The 16,750-nt window shown below is 35.2% G+C and overlaps 1 protein-coding gene across 5 annotated transcripts in view; it reads left to right on the top strand.

Moving 5' to 3' along the window:
* Dlg1 (discs large 1) overlaps positions 1-16,750 on the top strand; it is a 502,336-nt gene that overhangs the window by 54,091 nt on the left and 431,495 nt on the right. The window contains exon 1 of one of the 5 annotated variants that reach the window (XM_070304047.1): positions 8,588-8,924. The exons of the other annotated variants lie outside the window; for them this stretch is intronic. Coding sequence (XP_070160148.1) covers positions 8,852-8,924 — 73 coding nt within the window. The 5' untranslated portion in view covers positions 8,588-8,851. Of the gene's footprint in view, positions 1-8,587; positions 8,925-16,750 lie in introns of those variants that run through there. 5 annotated transcript variants of the gene reach the window in all.

Below are 16,750 nucleotides of genomic sequence, written 5' to 3'. Positions count from 1 at the left end.
ATTACACGTCTGCTCTACATATTGGGTTGAGTAAAAAGTCACTGCGTATTTTTGCAACAGATGGCATTAGTTCAGTTTTGGCAGTACTAGAGTCATTCACACATATGTTTATCATATATCGTTTAACAACTGACGGTTTAAGCTTCATTCTAAAAAAAAAATTGAGCGATTTGGTTGAGTTTTGGAGATTTTACAAGTTGAAGATGGAAGACCAAACTGTGCATTTTCGCTGTATTTTACTGTTTTACTTTCGTAAAGGGAAGAACGCGCGTCAAGCTTGTGAAAAATTGCGTAAAGTTTACGGTGACGATGCTCTACAAGAACGTCAGTGCCAAAACTGGTTCAAGAAATTCCGCGCTGGTGATTTTGATCTCAAAGATGCTCCTCGGTCAGGAAGGCCCACCGAGATTGATGACGACAAAATAAAGGCATTGATCAAGTCAAACCCACGTTACACGACACGAGAGATTGCAGAAACATTGAAGATCAATCAAAAAAGTGTTCACGTCCACCTAAAGAAGCTGGGATACGTAAGCAAGCTCGATATTTGGATTCCTCATGAACTCAAAGAAGTTCATTTGACGGCGCGTATAAACATCTGCGATATGCTCATGAAACGTGAAGAAAACGATTCTTTTTTGAAACGAATGATAACTGGTGATGAGAAATGGATTGTTTACAACAATGTGGAACGCAAACGATCTTGGTCCCGACGTGATGATTCGCCTCAAACGACTTCAAAAGCAGAACTTCATCAGAGGAAGATTATGCTCTCAGTGTGGTGGGATTGGAAGGGTGTGGTGTTTTTTGAGCTCCTACCAAGGAACCGAACAATCAATTCGGATGTGTACTGTCGGCAATTGGACAGTTTGAATAAATCTGTCATCCAGAAACGTCCGGAGCTCGTCAATCGTAAAGGAGTTGTGTTCCATCACGACAACGCGAGACCACACACATCTTTGGCGACCCGTCAAAAATTATTGGAGCTTGGATGGGATGTGTTGCCCCACCCAGCATACTCGCCTGACCTTGCGCCGTCAGACTTCCACTTGTTTCGCTCTCTTCAAAACTCCTTGCGTGGAATAACGTTAAATTCAGATGAGGCGGTAAATCAGCACCTTGTTCAGTTTTTCGCCAATAAAGACAGGTCCTTCTACGAACGGGGAATTATGAAGCTCATCGAAAGATGGCAAAAGGTCATCGAACAAAACGGAAAATATATCATTGATTGATCTTTGTTCTTTATATAAATAAATAACTTTGAAAAACATACAAAAAATACGCAATGACTTTTTACTCAACCCAATATTATATAAAAACTCGATACGCAGCGCATAAAAGTAATAATCTACTAAATCATTTCCATATCAAACTTTATATTTCATATTTTACATCATATTAAATATCAATAATACAGATACTTAATAACATTACATATTTTAAATCGAAAATTCAATATCGTAATCTACAATATATTTTATGTCTATCATCATTCGCTATTGTTAGTACAATATTGATTATTGAAAGTGTATCTCTCTTTACATGCTTATTAAATTATTTAATTAGCGATGCTAATACTATGCGATTATTGGATTTTACAAATATGTTAATATGATATGTCAGTATCATAGCGTCGGTGACGCTCGCAATAATAATTGATGTGTTAATTGTAATGTCATCGATATTTGTGTTTCATGATGATTATAACTTGTGCATGATGATTATAACGGCAAGATCATTGCTATCGATTTATCTGTTTCTTGATCTGCTCAAGCAGATTACTCTCCTTGATTCTCTGTTCCCTTCCTCAATTCCTGGTTGTCTATCTTGTCGCAAGAGAGCTTCTCGAAGTCTCTTTGATGTTATCGTCCAATAATCGTCATCAAACGGACCGCAGAAAGCATTTCCCGCTTTTGCTTAATTCACGTTTACTTTTGTAATATTAATGTAATATGTCAACCGAGTATATTTTATTAATTATATTAATCGACCAAATTTAGCTTTTCTCCGTCAAAATAATAAATGTGCATGATTTTAGACTTTCTTATGTCGTACTTAATAAGGTAAAGTAGAAGAAGAAACATGGATATATTTAAATATATTTGTTATTGCAAATTGTTTTATTAATAATAGCGCAAAATATAGTGATATATCATAATAATTTCTGTATAAAAAAATGTTAGTGTTATCAATTACGCGGTACACAGAAAAAGCGCTTAATGTCGTTCGATCTTAAATTCATTTAATGAAGTGAAAAGACGATTGGAATTTTTCATTTTGAACTTACCGTGACGGCATCTATCAAATTTTTTACATTGCAGCAGATGAGTCTTTACGTTGCGTCATCCTTGTTCGAGGGAATTAAAGGAGAGACATGCCCGACTTCTAAAAGTTCCGCGAATTTGCGAATGCGTTTCCTTCCGCTGTATTAGCTGCCAGGAGAATTCATGCTGTTCGAATCTCTACCTTCCCAATCCCGATCTATTCGTACTCGGTTGAACGTATTACATGCGAACATTTTCCTATTCCAACCGCTACTCGGTTAAGCGCAACGATGAGTAATAAGGCGTAAAAAGCTATTAAATTGGCCGACGAGATCTTTCGTTCCGCGCCAGCTTCATCCGTTCTTTCTCTCGAGAGATCTGTCGGACTTAAAAAGCCTTCGACTCTCAACCGCTGAGGAAGATGAAAGCTCCAAGTTGAGGACATTTTCTCGTCTTTGCATTACATTTTTTTTTCTATTTGAAAAACAACTGTGTTTAAATAAAAACTGCATAGTTTCCTTGTAATCTCTTGATTACATATCTTATGCAAATTATTTTTCATATATATATATATATATTTACATACGTATATGTGTGTGTGTAAGTAATTTATTTTATACTGTATTTCCTATAATAATGAACGAATAATAATTTCAACTTCTAAGGAAAAGTCCCTAATTCAAAATTCTGAAAAATTCTGGAATGTTTGGAATACCTAGACAGCGTTTTGATAAATAATACGTTTATTTTTTTTGCTCCTTTGATTTATTTTGTGTATGGGTGTGTGAAGGAGATACATAATTTTTTTTTATAACAATTTTTCTTCTGTTTCTCTCTATAAAATATTGTTATCTATAATATTTTTTTTTTTTGTGTGAATAATAAAATAAACCTAAAAAATATTCTAATTTTAAGAAGTTGTTTTTATTCTCAGAATGAATTTAGGCAGCGAAAAGAAATTAATTATCAAGATATTTTCTTTACAAAGGCATCTTTTTTATACTTTTTATTTGAAGGCTTTGTTTTATAATCGTTCCGAATTGAAAATATCGCATTTCAATAAGGTCCCAATTTTCATGACGATGTAAGAATATTGGAAGCTGATATTTATAGGGCTTACTCTCGTCTTATGAAAACATTAAAAAAAAAAAAGAAGAAAGTAAATTGCAGAAGTAAAGAACGCAACGGGTCAACATCACCATGATAATAGACACTGGTGACGGGAAGAACGGTGACGGCGACGTTTTCGCGAAGGTGGCGGCGGAGGTGATGGTGGTAGGGTAGGTGACGTTGGCGCGGGGTGAATGGGTGGATGTGGGTGGCGGTAGGTCGACCGCGCGGGGACCAGGGGATAGCCCCCGGGTTAGGGGCTGACGGGTCATGGCGGGCGGAAAAGGGGCGACTCCGGCAGTCAGCGGGTTAGTGCCGCTCCGTGCGGGCGAACGCGAGCCCGTACGCGTGCTTTCGCAAAATATTTTTTGGCGAAAATTTCTCGCGCTCATTAACGTTATTTCAAGCGATCTCGCGCGACAGATGACACGATTACACCGTGGATTCGATTCGTCCGTCTGTCGATCTCGCCGGCAGCCGTCGTCCCGCGTTATCGTACGCGAATCTTCGTATTCGTACATTTTTGAAACATTTGTTAAAGACTCTCTCAGCATCATAATCGCAAACGAAATGTCGGATAATTTTTCAAAATTGTTAAGCAATTATCGCGAGTGTTTCACGCGACTGCGTCGCGCGCAACCAGGATTACGAAGTGATTACAGATGTGATGGATGAAGCTTTTTAAATCACGTGTCATTAAAGTGTCATCTGTATGGGCAGGAGTTATATTGTTCGAGTTTCGACTTGTCTTAATTCACCATAAATGTAACATTATGAACTGAAATAATCTTATATCGGTGAATTTTAATATTCTCATTTTGATTAAATAATATTAAAGAAGAATTATGTGATCGGCGTAATTAAACCATAATCAAATCTTAAATGCTAGTTTTCAAAGTATGAGAAATAAATACTTTACAATAAATTTGAGCGCATTTTTGCCTCCTCATAAAGGAAGCTTTGTTCACTTCTATAAGATCAAAAGTATTATTATATTAGGTGTACAACTTTGCTTCCGCCGTTTTTTTCCCCGAAATTCGAGGCTTCATTGTAAAAAACTGGTTATACATTTATGATTCACTCCCAATGATCGTGCCAATTCTTTTTGACTTTGACTCGAGTCTTCATTAAGTAACGCCTCCAATTCTGCATCTTCGAAAACCTTCTCTCTTCCACCGCTATGCCGGTCTTCGACGTGAAAATCACCGTTCTTGAAGCGTTGAAACCACTCACGACACGTTCTTTCACTAATAGCGGCTTCACCATAAGTATTTGGGAGCATTCGATGAGCCTCAGCCGCACATTTCTTCATATTGAAGCAGAAAATTAAAACCTCCCGCAAATGACGAGAATTTGGCTCGTAAACTGACATTTTCAATGGAGAATAACTTTATGATGCAGACACAAATCGAGTAATGTTTCTATGGGGTTATGTTGACAGATGCCCAAGTTTATTGCATGACGTCTATGATCTATTTATTTCGACCACTACTTACCGCTAAAGCCATCTATAGGAAAACGGCGGAAGCAAAGTTGTACACCCAATACATGAACATTATATTACTGATCGTGACGTGCTCTCGAAAATCTCGTTCTCGAAAATACGATTATAACGAGAAAAATTTCTCCTTCACAAAAACACACCGCGCATCGTAAATATTTCGACATCGTAGCGCGCAATAGAATAATGAAATAATTTGTTGTTTATATACATTAGTTTAAGAAATGTTAGAAAATCTATTAAAAATTAATGCGACGAACGAGCGATCGGTTTCCTTGCAATATTTCGTGTTCGTAATATGAAATTTTCGTTCCGACTGGTTTCGGTTACTATTAAAATTTTCGCGAAGCATCATCGTACATCGTTACACGATATTTGGCAATCAGTGATGTGTATCGGTAATTACATTTGTGGCTTTGAATTTACACGTTACATCACGTTATTTAAGATGTAATTACGCGCGTGAACAAAGGAAAATAATATTGTTTTGGCGCAAAATATATTTTCAAATTGTAATGGCTTCGAGAGTCCTTCTTTTTCGTTCTTTCTTCTTTTTTTACGTTTTCCTTCTATATGTACCACTACATTTTTCATTACGATAAATAGCAATTCTTCCGGCAACTCAAGATTCTTCTTAACTCGTAAAAACAAAAACGGGATAACAGGAGAGTCTTTGTAGGGTCGAGTTTGTTCTCTTGAAAATTGTAAAAAAGCTCGCTAGCCTCTTTATTTGACTCTTTTTTTCCCCCTCTTTTTTTTATAATAATATATTTAGTTAACAGATACGTATTATTTTACAATAGATGGATATAATAAATAAATATTTATTTATTTTCATATGTTATCGACTTTTCATTCTAGAAAGAGGCAATGTATATTATTGCTACATGTAAAATTTTCATTTTATTAAATGTTTTAACAATAATTTCAGAATGTTTTACGAAATAGATACGAAATACGTTTTACAAAAAAAGTTACTTTAAAAGGTACGCGACATAATTTTTATTGCCTCAAACTTTCCAGCGAGCTCATCTCGCAATCGATATTACGAAATGATGTTAACAAGCCATGGAGAAAGGCACATTTGCCGTAATCGTCATTCTCTGACTAGTGTAGATCGGGGGCGATGCAAATTCCGGGGGTTGGCTCCCGGTTAGTGTAACGACCGATAATTTCATTCGCAAGCTCATTATGGAAATGGAAACCGTTTCCATAGAAATTACATAATTAGAATATGGTTTGTCGATGTTCTATCCGCATTGAACATAATCGAAATTTGGAATACGGCAATCGAGAACGACTCAAAGATCATGTATTGAATTAAATAAAACGCATTTAATGCATCGTAAATAAAAACATAATCCGTATTCGACGAGATGTTGCTCGTTATAGAAAATGTTACGTAACGCCGAAACATGGTAACGAAACCGTGTTCCATTGCTTAAATGTCCGCAAGAATAATGACAATTTCACGTGACTTGTTAACCGAGACCGTTTAACGTTATTGCATCGTGAAGAGGAATAGGACGCGATTAATTTTACGAAGAATATACAGGGTGTCCAATTTTAATCTCCTCAGGCAAATATCTCAAAAACCAAGCCCGGAAGAGAAAAATGTTTCAGACAAAAGTTGTTTGGTTTCGAGGGGGCCATAAGATGGTACCATTGGTTTGACCTTGGAAAATCATTTGAAGGTCATGCGAAGGTCAACTTTAAAATCTTAAATGGAAACTCCCATTTTTCATTTAGTATTCTTGTAGCTGACATCGAGAGCTTTCCAAAACGCTATAATAAAGTATTTTTTTATTAAGTACTTTTTGAGTTATTTTATATTTTAATCTGACATATTTTGATATAAAAAATTTAATATCTCGTAAAATATTTAGTTTTTGATAATCTTACCGTAATACTTCTATGTACAGAATAATGAGACAAATCAATTAGTATATAAAAAAAAAAAAAAAAATTGTTTTTAAGAATATTATTTACAATGTATTTTTTTAAACAATTATTTGTTTTTTTCGGCACTAATTAATTTGTCTCATTATTCTGTACATAAAAGTATTACGGTAAGATTATCGAAAACTGAATATTTTACGAAATATTTTATTTTTTATATCAAAATATGTCAGATTATAATATAAAATAATTCAAAAAGTACTTAATGAAAAAATACTTTATTATAGTGTTTTGGAAAGCTCTCGATGTCAGCTACAAGAATACTAAATGAAAAATGGGAGTTTCCATTTAAGATTTTAAAGTTGACCTTCGCATGACCTTCAAATGATTTTCCAAGGTCAAACCAATGGTACCATCTTATGGCCCCCTCGAAACCAAACAACTTTTGTCTGAAACATTTTTCTCTTCCGGGCTTGGATTGCCTGAGGAGATTAAAATGGGACACCCTGTATATTACCTACGATCTTTTTTACTATAATTGCAAGTTTGTTTGCTCGATATAACAAATATCGATAAATAATTAATCTTGACGAAGATTAAATAAAACGTGATAGTTTGCGGAGCTAATATCGGTTTTTTTTTTTTTAATTTTCTTATTACTAAAATAAACAGTAATAAACGCGAAATGCATTCTTCATCTATTTTTACAAGTACATTGAGCTTTACAATAACCATCGGATTCGGTAATGTTCGTTAAACGTAAACGCGTGTCACGTCGGCGAGTTATAAAAAAACAAAACGAGTCATCACGTACGGCACGACAGAGAAATTAACCTGTTGACAGGTGCGTAACCCCGAAAATCGATTGCGTATGTACATCCGATTGCAGATGCTTGCGACAACGCGCGCTACGTGTGCACTCGACTCCGGGCATTTCCGGTATGCGATTATATAATCGGTCTTTTGCCAGTCACGATGAACAATGCCGTAATTACTTTTGCTTTCTTTAATCGTTGCTCAGTAACACGTGTCAAGCGATGAATCGGTTAAGCATAAAATTGTGAACGATCCAAGATGCTTTTAATTTTATTTTGTCTTTTTTATATTTTTCTCTTAATTAGATTTATTCTATTTCTAATTTATTAAAATTAATTTCCATGCGCGCATCGCATTAAAAAGTAGATTTTGAATACAAATGTATAGATATTACATACGATACGTTTTCAGATCATTCGTGAAAATAATTCTCGATATTACTGCCAATTAGTAGAATGAATACGAATACGTGTAACAGATACTTTTTGCAGATATAATTTCGATGAAATCGTTGAATAGTGTTTGGCGAAAATATTGCTGCTATCTAGAGCTTCGAGCGAACCTAACCGAGCATATCTCTCGCGCGTTTCAGTGGATTTTTTCTATCCGCGGTTGCATCCTGTGTATATCGCGAAATTGCATTACGTATGCCGTCGTTGTTTCCCTGAAAATGGGATAAATCGTTTAATCCGTCGCAACTAGAAACCGATTTATTTTCTAATTCAAGATCAAAAACAGAGAGAGACAGAAATGACCGTGTAAAATTATAAAAAAATCGCATTTTATTGGTAAAAAAAAAAAAAAAACATTATATTTACATTTAAAATATATACATTGCATTCGATTGTAATGGCAATAATTCAATGTGTACAAATTTATAAAAGGCTTGAACATCTTATAAAATGTCGAAGTGTCTCTTTTGAAGAAGTTTAACGTTAATCTTTAATATCTGAATGTTCGCAATTAACGATGTTTTAAAAGCTATTCATCGGAATTCTTCGAATGATCGTTGAGACCCAACTTGCAAAAAATTTGCAAAAGTTTCGAGAATACGTGCCGTGACTTTCGTACTGTCGATTTTTTGCTATCGAAGAGACTGAGAACTTTTCCCGATCGACCGGAAGTCGTCGCGCGAAATGTGTTCGTCCTCCCAAAGTGGCAACGTGAAATCTTCCACCAGGCACCAGTTGAGCCGACAGAGACTCGGGAATACAATATTGCCTACACGACCCACCGGAGGATCATCTATTAATTAGCAAACATGTATACTCACGTACACGGAGATAACGGCATGTGCTGTTATCTCCCCACCGTTCTCTACCTCGAACGATATCGTAAGTATTTTTCTACTAGCTGTGTCACTTATGGATATATCAAATGTCGATTATACGAGATTCTTCATATGATACGTAAGAGATTCATCGTGACATTTATGGTAAAAAGGGGGTAAATTTAGTCGGACAAAATTTCGAGTGTTCGCGGAAGGCCATTGTAATTATTTCTACAGTTTCGAATATCTACTTTACTGTCCATTGTTGACACGAAGCTTGTGGGTGACGGAAATGGGATAATTAATTCGGAAAGTCAACTCGACGTTCGCGAGAAGTTTCATATGTAGAAATTTAGCGAAGCGTATATTTCGGCGCACGCGCGTCTTACTCTTGGAAAGCAGCGGATTTTAGCGTAATTTTAAAGGCGATCACACCGCGGAAGGAAACGGCTGTAACGCGAGGTTGGACTTATTCAATGAAAAAAAAAAAAGGGAAGATAACAAAAGATTTTGCATAATAAAGCGGTTTAAGCACGATTTGGTAGCTACGCGTTGTTGAAGATTGTACATGTAAATTGCGTGGAGAGGTAATATCGGATAAACGAAGGGTAAACTGCATCCGCTTGTATCTTCCGGTGAAACTGGCTTTTTATGTAACATGTTTCGCAAAAAGACTTCATCGATCGACGCATCATATGCGTCGTAATATATCATTAATATTATTATCGAATAATTCCTGTCTCGTCGCTCTTGCATCTGTAACTTTAATCAATGTTTACGTCAATTTAATAAGAAAATTCTCAGTATATTATTTATTTATCTCGTTTTAACGTAATCAACGTGCATAGACGTAGAAGCAACCGATGCGATTGTAACAACTGATGTGCGCGTATGATCGAAGAATATTTTGATTTCTATCGCCATGTCTTTATTTATCCTTTTTCGCGTTATTTTCCATTTGACCGGAACAATCGACGATATTTTCTCGGGCAGCTTGCTGTTGGGATTTCAAGAAAATCTCGCTGTATGTGAAAAATCTATCGTCGATTTCATTTTCTCGTCGCGCCAGCTGCCCGCCCGATTCGATTCGAGACGCGGCGTTAACTTTTTGAAAAAAAAAAAAAAAAAACGAAAGAATGCGCGAACAACAAAAAAGGGACGAGGGATTGCGCGCCCCTATGTGGCATATCGCTGTGATTTATCCGCGGCTCGTGATTTGTCGATCGGCAATGGCTGAACGGGGCAACAACAATTAAAGTAGCATAGATTTGATATTCCGTCGTGTGCCAAGCGACGATTTACGCGCGGACGACGACGTCGAAGGGCAGAATGAAAATTCGATTACACAAAGTATCGCATCTCTATGTGACACTCGCAAAAGAATTATATAAAAACTTCTCAACCTCTCTTACGTGATAGATATATACTGTTTACGAATAAAAAATTTATTACATGAAAAATTTCTTTACGCACAAATCCTTTTCGGAATCCATATTCTTATCGTATCAAAAATATGTGATACTTATTTTACTTACTAGCCTCATTTTTTTTTTTTTTTTTGATATATTGTATTGTATATATAATCAATAGTCAATATGTTAAATCGTATTATTTGATTTTTTTTAAATTAAAATAACAAGAGTGATAATTTCACTGCTGTTGCTAAAGTTAATTTACCGGAGGCAGATGCGCGATAGTGTTTGAATTGGAATGAATTCGCCGAGGGAAGCTTTCGCAGGATGGAAAAATTCGTCGACGAGAGTGGAGGCAAATGGCCATCGAGATTATCGCGGTTTTACGCTACAGTTGGCTTGGACGACCGCTGGGTATCTAGGTGGCTGGGCGGTGGTCCATTTTAACCGTCGTGCGCAGAACGCAGATTAAATCGACGCTGTTTGTTGTACTGTCTGCTTTTGAGCCTCGACTCTCCACTTTATCGTTCATTGTTTATATCGTCGCTTGAATAATGTTGCGCGACTGTGATTAATTCCAGAGGCGACTCTTCTGTCTTTCGTTTAGTTTGCCTTAACTCCTTCGGACGTTTTCTGCAAATTGCCATGCAAAATGTATCTTCGTATCGCGTTATTAATTTTATTTAAAGCAATTTTAATCTCTAAATTTATCAGTTTTAATTTATCTAAACATTTAACGCTCTGTATTTGAAAGATTTTTATCGAAAATACGTAAAACCAGGACATGTCTTGTCTTGAACCGTAAAATAATCGAAAAATCAGCGATCATTTCGAGCTAATAAGTTTACGTTAACATGTCATAAAAATTTTTTATTTTCAAACAAAAGATTATCTTTATCTTTATCATGATATATGTATTAATTATCAATAAATAATAAAAAATGTAATGAAAAAAAAACATAAGAGTTAAGGGAAGAATGACACTATATTAATAAAAAAATTGAAGAGGGGATTACGAAAGAGAGAGTAAGAATAGCATAGAGCGGAGAATGAGAGGGAAGCGAAAGACAGTTATTTCTCCAGGACGAAAGGACTTTTACGTCTTTCCATAATCGAGGCGTGAGAAAAAAAACATTTGCAACGTCGAATCGACTTTTCCACCTGTTTCCATCCTGCATATTCTGTCTCTTTTCTCTCTGCTCGCTTGTTGGTGACCGATTTACTCTTCGCGCGGAATGTCTCTCGAGGAAAGTATCTTTGCATTTGCTAGCATCTGTCTATACAAAGTCCTCCTTTCCTTTCAATTGATGGTCTCGCAATAAAGAAAAAAACGAAATATAGATACGCGCATTTGGAATATATATATATATATATATATCAGGTATATAAATATGAAACCGGAATTTTTGTATAGAAAATACACGTTTATTGTACGAAAATGATAAAAAATATTTTATTCCAAGTATTGCCCATTGCTAGCTATACATTTTTCCCATCTCTCTGACAATTTGTCGATGCCACGCAAAAAAAACTGTTGCTCCTTTGAGGCAAACCAGTCATCGAGCCATTTTCGTACATTTTCGTAAGAAGTGAAGCGCTGCTCGGCAAGTGCGTGTCCCATCGATGCAAATAAGTAGTAATCGGATGGAGCCAAGTCTGGTGAGTAAGCCGCATGCTAAAGTATTTCCCAACTAAACGCCTCAATCGTTTCCTTGACCGGTTTTGCTGTGTGCGATGGTGCGTTATCATGAAGCAAAATCACTTTGTGTTGCCTTTTTTGATATTCTGGTCGTTTTTCACAAAGCTTGATTCAAATCGAGTTGTTGTTGCGTTTGAGCGTCATCCTCATCCAACAATGTTTGCAATTAGCTGTCTTCAAACTTTTTCGGTGGTCTTGCACGTTCTTCGTTTCTCACGTCAAAATCGTCGCTTTTGAATTTTTTAAACCACTCAAAACACTGTGATTTACCAAGAGCATGCTCACCGTAAGCTTCGACAAGCATTCGATGCGATTCTGCAGCAGTTTTCTTCAAATGGTAACAGAAAATCAATGCTGTCCGCAAATCGTAGTTTCCAGGCACAAAATTCGACATGTTCGACGCTATTAAAAACTATGCTGTTGTATGAAACTCGTATTGTTGTGAGTTGAAAATCTTTATCAGATGTCAAAACAAGAAAATGGCGCCAATGACGCGGTTTGACGGTAACTACATTGACAGCTAGGGCCATCTATGGGCAAATTCCAGTTTCATATTTATATACCTGGTATATATATTAAATAATTATCTCCGCTCGCTTCTGTATTTGTAATCTATGTGAAATATTATAATTATGGATAGAATCGCAAGAGATTATTAAGCAGTCTTTGATATTCGTGCGGTGTCGTTTCCTGCTTCTTCTGTACTATTACAAAATAACATTTCAACAGTTCTTTTTCTGTGCCACGTTTTTCCCTTGTCGGTTGCACACTATGCAACTGTACTGTTCTCGTCCGACGGGTTTATTCTTCACATCTTTTCCTCTCGTCGAGTGCCTTTGCATCTGCCAACTCCCATCCAGTCACTGCTATATATGCGCAACGCGCTCTTCCTTTTCTTCGCTCGCCACACTCCGAATGCCGCTGACAAGAACAGAAAGGGGATAACAGTTTTGTTTATTTACTGTTCAGTCCTGGTAATCTCGATAGATGATAAGCGAGCTTTGTGATTTTATTATTGATTTTATTTGATGAGGATGACATTTTGATTAATCAGGATAGAGCAGTATAGAGAATAGCAAGAAATTAAAAAATGATTTTAATATATGATTTTAAAGAGCAATGTACGTCACTATTTAAATTTTTAGATTTTATCTTGATCAATGTAATGTGCACTCCGCTTCTTTTTGTATGAGTCGAAGAACATTCTCTTCGATTTCAATAAAAGCATTTCTAATGTTCTCCTTTTTAGTATTACCTCACTGCGCGTCACTGCAGCAAAGCTTCCTTTAAGACAAAGTTCGACAATACACAAGCAGCAGAGAAGAGCAATGTGATTACATGTGTATGCGACAGCACGGAAGCGAAATAAAAAATTATTTTAATATTAAAAAAAAAGAAATATTCTGAATAGTATATAATCTATGGTAGTGTTAACATTAACATTAACATGTTTCTTTTATATTACGATCTATCGTTATATCTCTTATTATTCCTATTGTTCTTATTCTTATTTTGACGCATTATTTTTATTATTTTCCACTTGATATATATTTGTTTTCATTTTTACATCGATTTTTCGATTATATTATTGAAACTCGTTACAACAATTCTTCTTTCAGTTTTATGTTTAATTCTTGTAAAGAAACATTAAATGTTAACGGGGTTACAACGGTCCGTTTCTACTATATATTCTGCTTCCTAATCGCTCTGCAATATACCTTCTTCTCTTCGAAGATAAATCGAACAGCCATTTTACGTTCTGCGCATGCAGCGTGAATCCACAGTTATCCGACTATTTTGGATAAGTCGAGCTATACATGGACTATCCGGCCCATCCCTTTGTATTAGACGGCCGCGCATTGTTCTATCGCTACTAGTAATTAGAGATAGTTGGTCTAAATGGTAATTTGCTTCCGATATACCTGCTTCCTCTCTCCGGCATGCGGTTTGCCAATTGTAAAAAAGCGAATCTCGCAGTTTGCATACTCGATTTATGGTTTCTATCAATAACGAGAAAAAAGATCGCAAACTCAATCGTGCATTATCGAAAATTTATATAAACGGTGATTACATTTTGTATATATTACTATTTGTGAATAATTAATTTAATATTAAATATCTTTTGTAATTATAAGTTATACATTAAAATTCCATTAAAGTCAAAGCTTACATAAAAAATAAAAATACATTATTTGTTTGCAATATAAAAGCTACTCGAACTGATCATATTTTTTCCGTATTTTAATCTGATCATATTTTCTATATTAATGTAAATTATTTTATAAAACATTTTTAATAGGATTTTTTATATTTGAAGCAATTTGCAATTTTAATAAAATGGAAATATTTTCATATGCTTAAGGCTAAACAAATTTTAGGGGGAATAAAATAAAACATTTTTCATAAAGATTAATTATTTAAGATTTAATTTGCATGGCGTTTAAGAATCAAACTCTTCGCTTAATATACCCGATGTTATGCGTGCCCCTGCGAAGAAAGCGCGTAGAGCGGGAGGGCGAGATCCAATTACTGGAATTTACATAATTCCACGAATACAAATATTCTTGCGGGTTGCAAATTCGCAAAATCTATATTCCACAGCCGGCTTGTTTGTCTTACGTGCGTCAGATATCATGACGAATATGGCGTCGAGGATTAAATACCTCCGTGAATTTCTATGACTCCGGGCGTGATTGTTACTCAGTCGGATTAGATTCGCGGGTATTTGTCTACTTTATGTGGAAATTACTTTATAAACAATAACATGTACATTTTGAATCTTTGTTTATTTTCGTTTTTGTACATCATAAATTTGTAATATACTTTTGGCAAAGTGACTTTTAATTTGATCTGGTAGGTAATTCAATTTGTGCTATTTTTATCTCGCAATTTTATCTTTCCTGTATTCGTAAAAATGTAGTCACATATTAGCGAAAGATGCGTATACGAAGTAATATAGTGTCTATATACCATATATCAGTTAGGTATTTCATAACTCTCGTAAGCTTTTTCATAAGTTTCTCTATGACAATATTTTTCCATTTATCTTTATATATAGTTTTATAAATGCGAATACGTGTGACGGGTGGCTACTCTTTTCTACAATATTTACATATATATGAACATGGCAAGCATTTTAACATTTAATTAATAAAAGTAGGATAATAATTCTCCCGATGCTAAGAAATTTACGACAAGGTGCATATTTATTTAAAGAGATACGTATTTAACGTATAGTATATTTTTGTTTGAATCAACATTATACATATGATATTTTTTCAACATTTTAATCAGTCGTTTAACAATCACTTTTTTCGTATACACTTTATTCGTTCGTATTTATTTGATCGCTGCGTTGTCATATGACTTGCAATATAAGCACGATCGAAAGTACCGTCTGTAGAATTTCAGCGAGTCGTGCATACGTGTGCATCAGGTGTGCTGCATGTAACCGAGATTTCTGGCCCGCGTCCTTGCTCGACAGTTTGTCGATAGTTCGTTTTTACTGCCAGAATGATGAATTCCGAATTTACTGCTATATGAAATTGCGTCGAAGAGATGTTGACGTTCCTATATAAATGTGTCGGTCTCACGTACATCGCGTGTCAATAAAATCGTAATACGTAACTGTATAATCGAAGATGGATTTTTTTTTTTTTTTTTTTTTTTTTTTTAAGAGAAGTTTGGGGAATTTTTGGAAAATAATATATTAAAACGAATTAAAGAAAATCACATATAAATATTTTGTATTAAACATATATCTAAAAAGCAATTTTATGTACATTGGGACGCTTATTTAAATTTGCAAAACCACAGGTTTTCTTCTTTATGGATATTCCATTGTTATCGTCACTATGACATGTATGAAAAAATGAATCTAATTGAAGATATCATAGAACGTATTGAACGCTTCTATAAATTGATCATTTCTTCCCAATTTCTTCTTCTTTCTTTCTGGTTTGCTTTTAAGTAGCTGCTACGAAAGAAATAATTACTGTGACTTCGTTGGCTTGTCTCGCGTTGCCGTGGAACGAAGGAGACGGTGAAATAACGACTCGCGTAGCTCACTTTGATAGTTACCAAGCTTTAATTAGACGAACGCAGAGGGGTTTCCTTTAATTATTACGTGCGAACTGTGTCAATGGTTCATGTAATGAATGACGAAAATAATAGTATATCGACCGTCCTTGTTTTACGGCGACCTTCACATCTTAGATTATATCTCGAATTAAACTCGACCAAGCCTATAATTTTAAGTTAGTTCCTAAATGAAATTTGTATATATACTTATTATGTTTCACTTAACTTTAATAAAGCTCGCGTATATTGTCTGTGGACGTATACTTACAACGCTCTTGGATATCTGTCGACTATACGCGAACAAATATTTTGTATGCGAATAGTATATATTGTTTTTTGTTCGAATTAGAAAACAAATAAAAGGACAAATTCTCTTACAAAGTTTTCTTTATCAAACGATAAGTTTACTTTAATTGTGGGAACAGTTTCAAAATTTATTGAAAATACACGATGACAATACACGAAGTTGTAAACAGAAAACACTGTCTACAAATAATTCATAGAGAGTGATTGCAGACATCTATGAATTATTCACAGACAACGTCTGCAGTTGTGCATTAGGCTTTAAGCAACGCAATCAATAAAATATTCTTTGATATATTATTGAAATGAGAGAATGGATACCAGGTATATAAATATGAAACCGGAATTTGCCCATAGATTGCCCTAGCTGTCAATGTAGTTACCGTCAAACCGCCG

The sequence above is a fragment of the Polyergus mexicanus genome, unplaced genomic scaffold (assembly GCF_030449975.1).
Source record: "Polyergus mexicanus isolate NDT 795.1 unplaced genomic scaffold, iyPolMexi1.0 SCAF_11, whole genome shotgun sequence".
Taxonomy (NCBI): Eukaryota; Metazoa; Arthropoda; class Insecta; order Hymenoptera; family Formicidae; genus Polyergus; species Polyergus mexicanus.
Note: the sequence above shows the minus strand (reverse complement) of the source record. Positions and strands in the feature narration are given on the sequence as shown.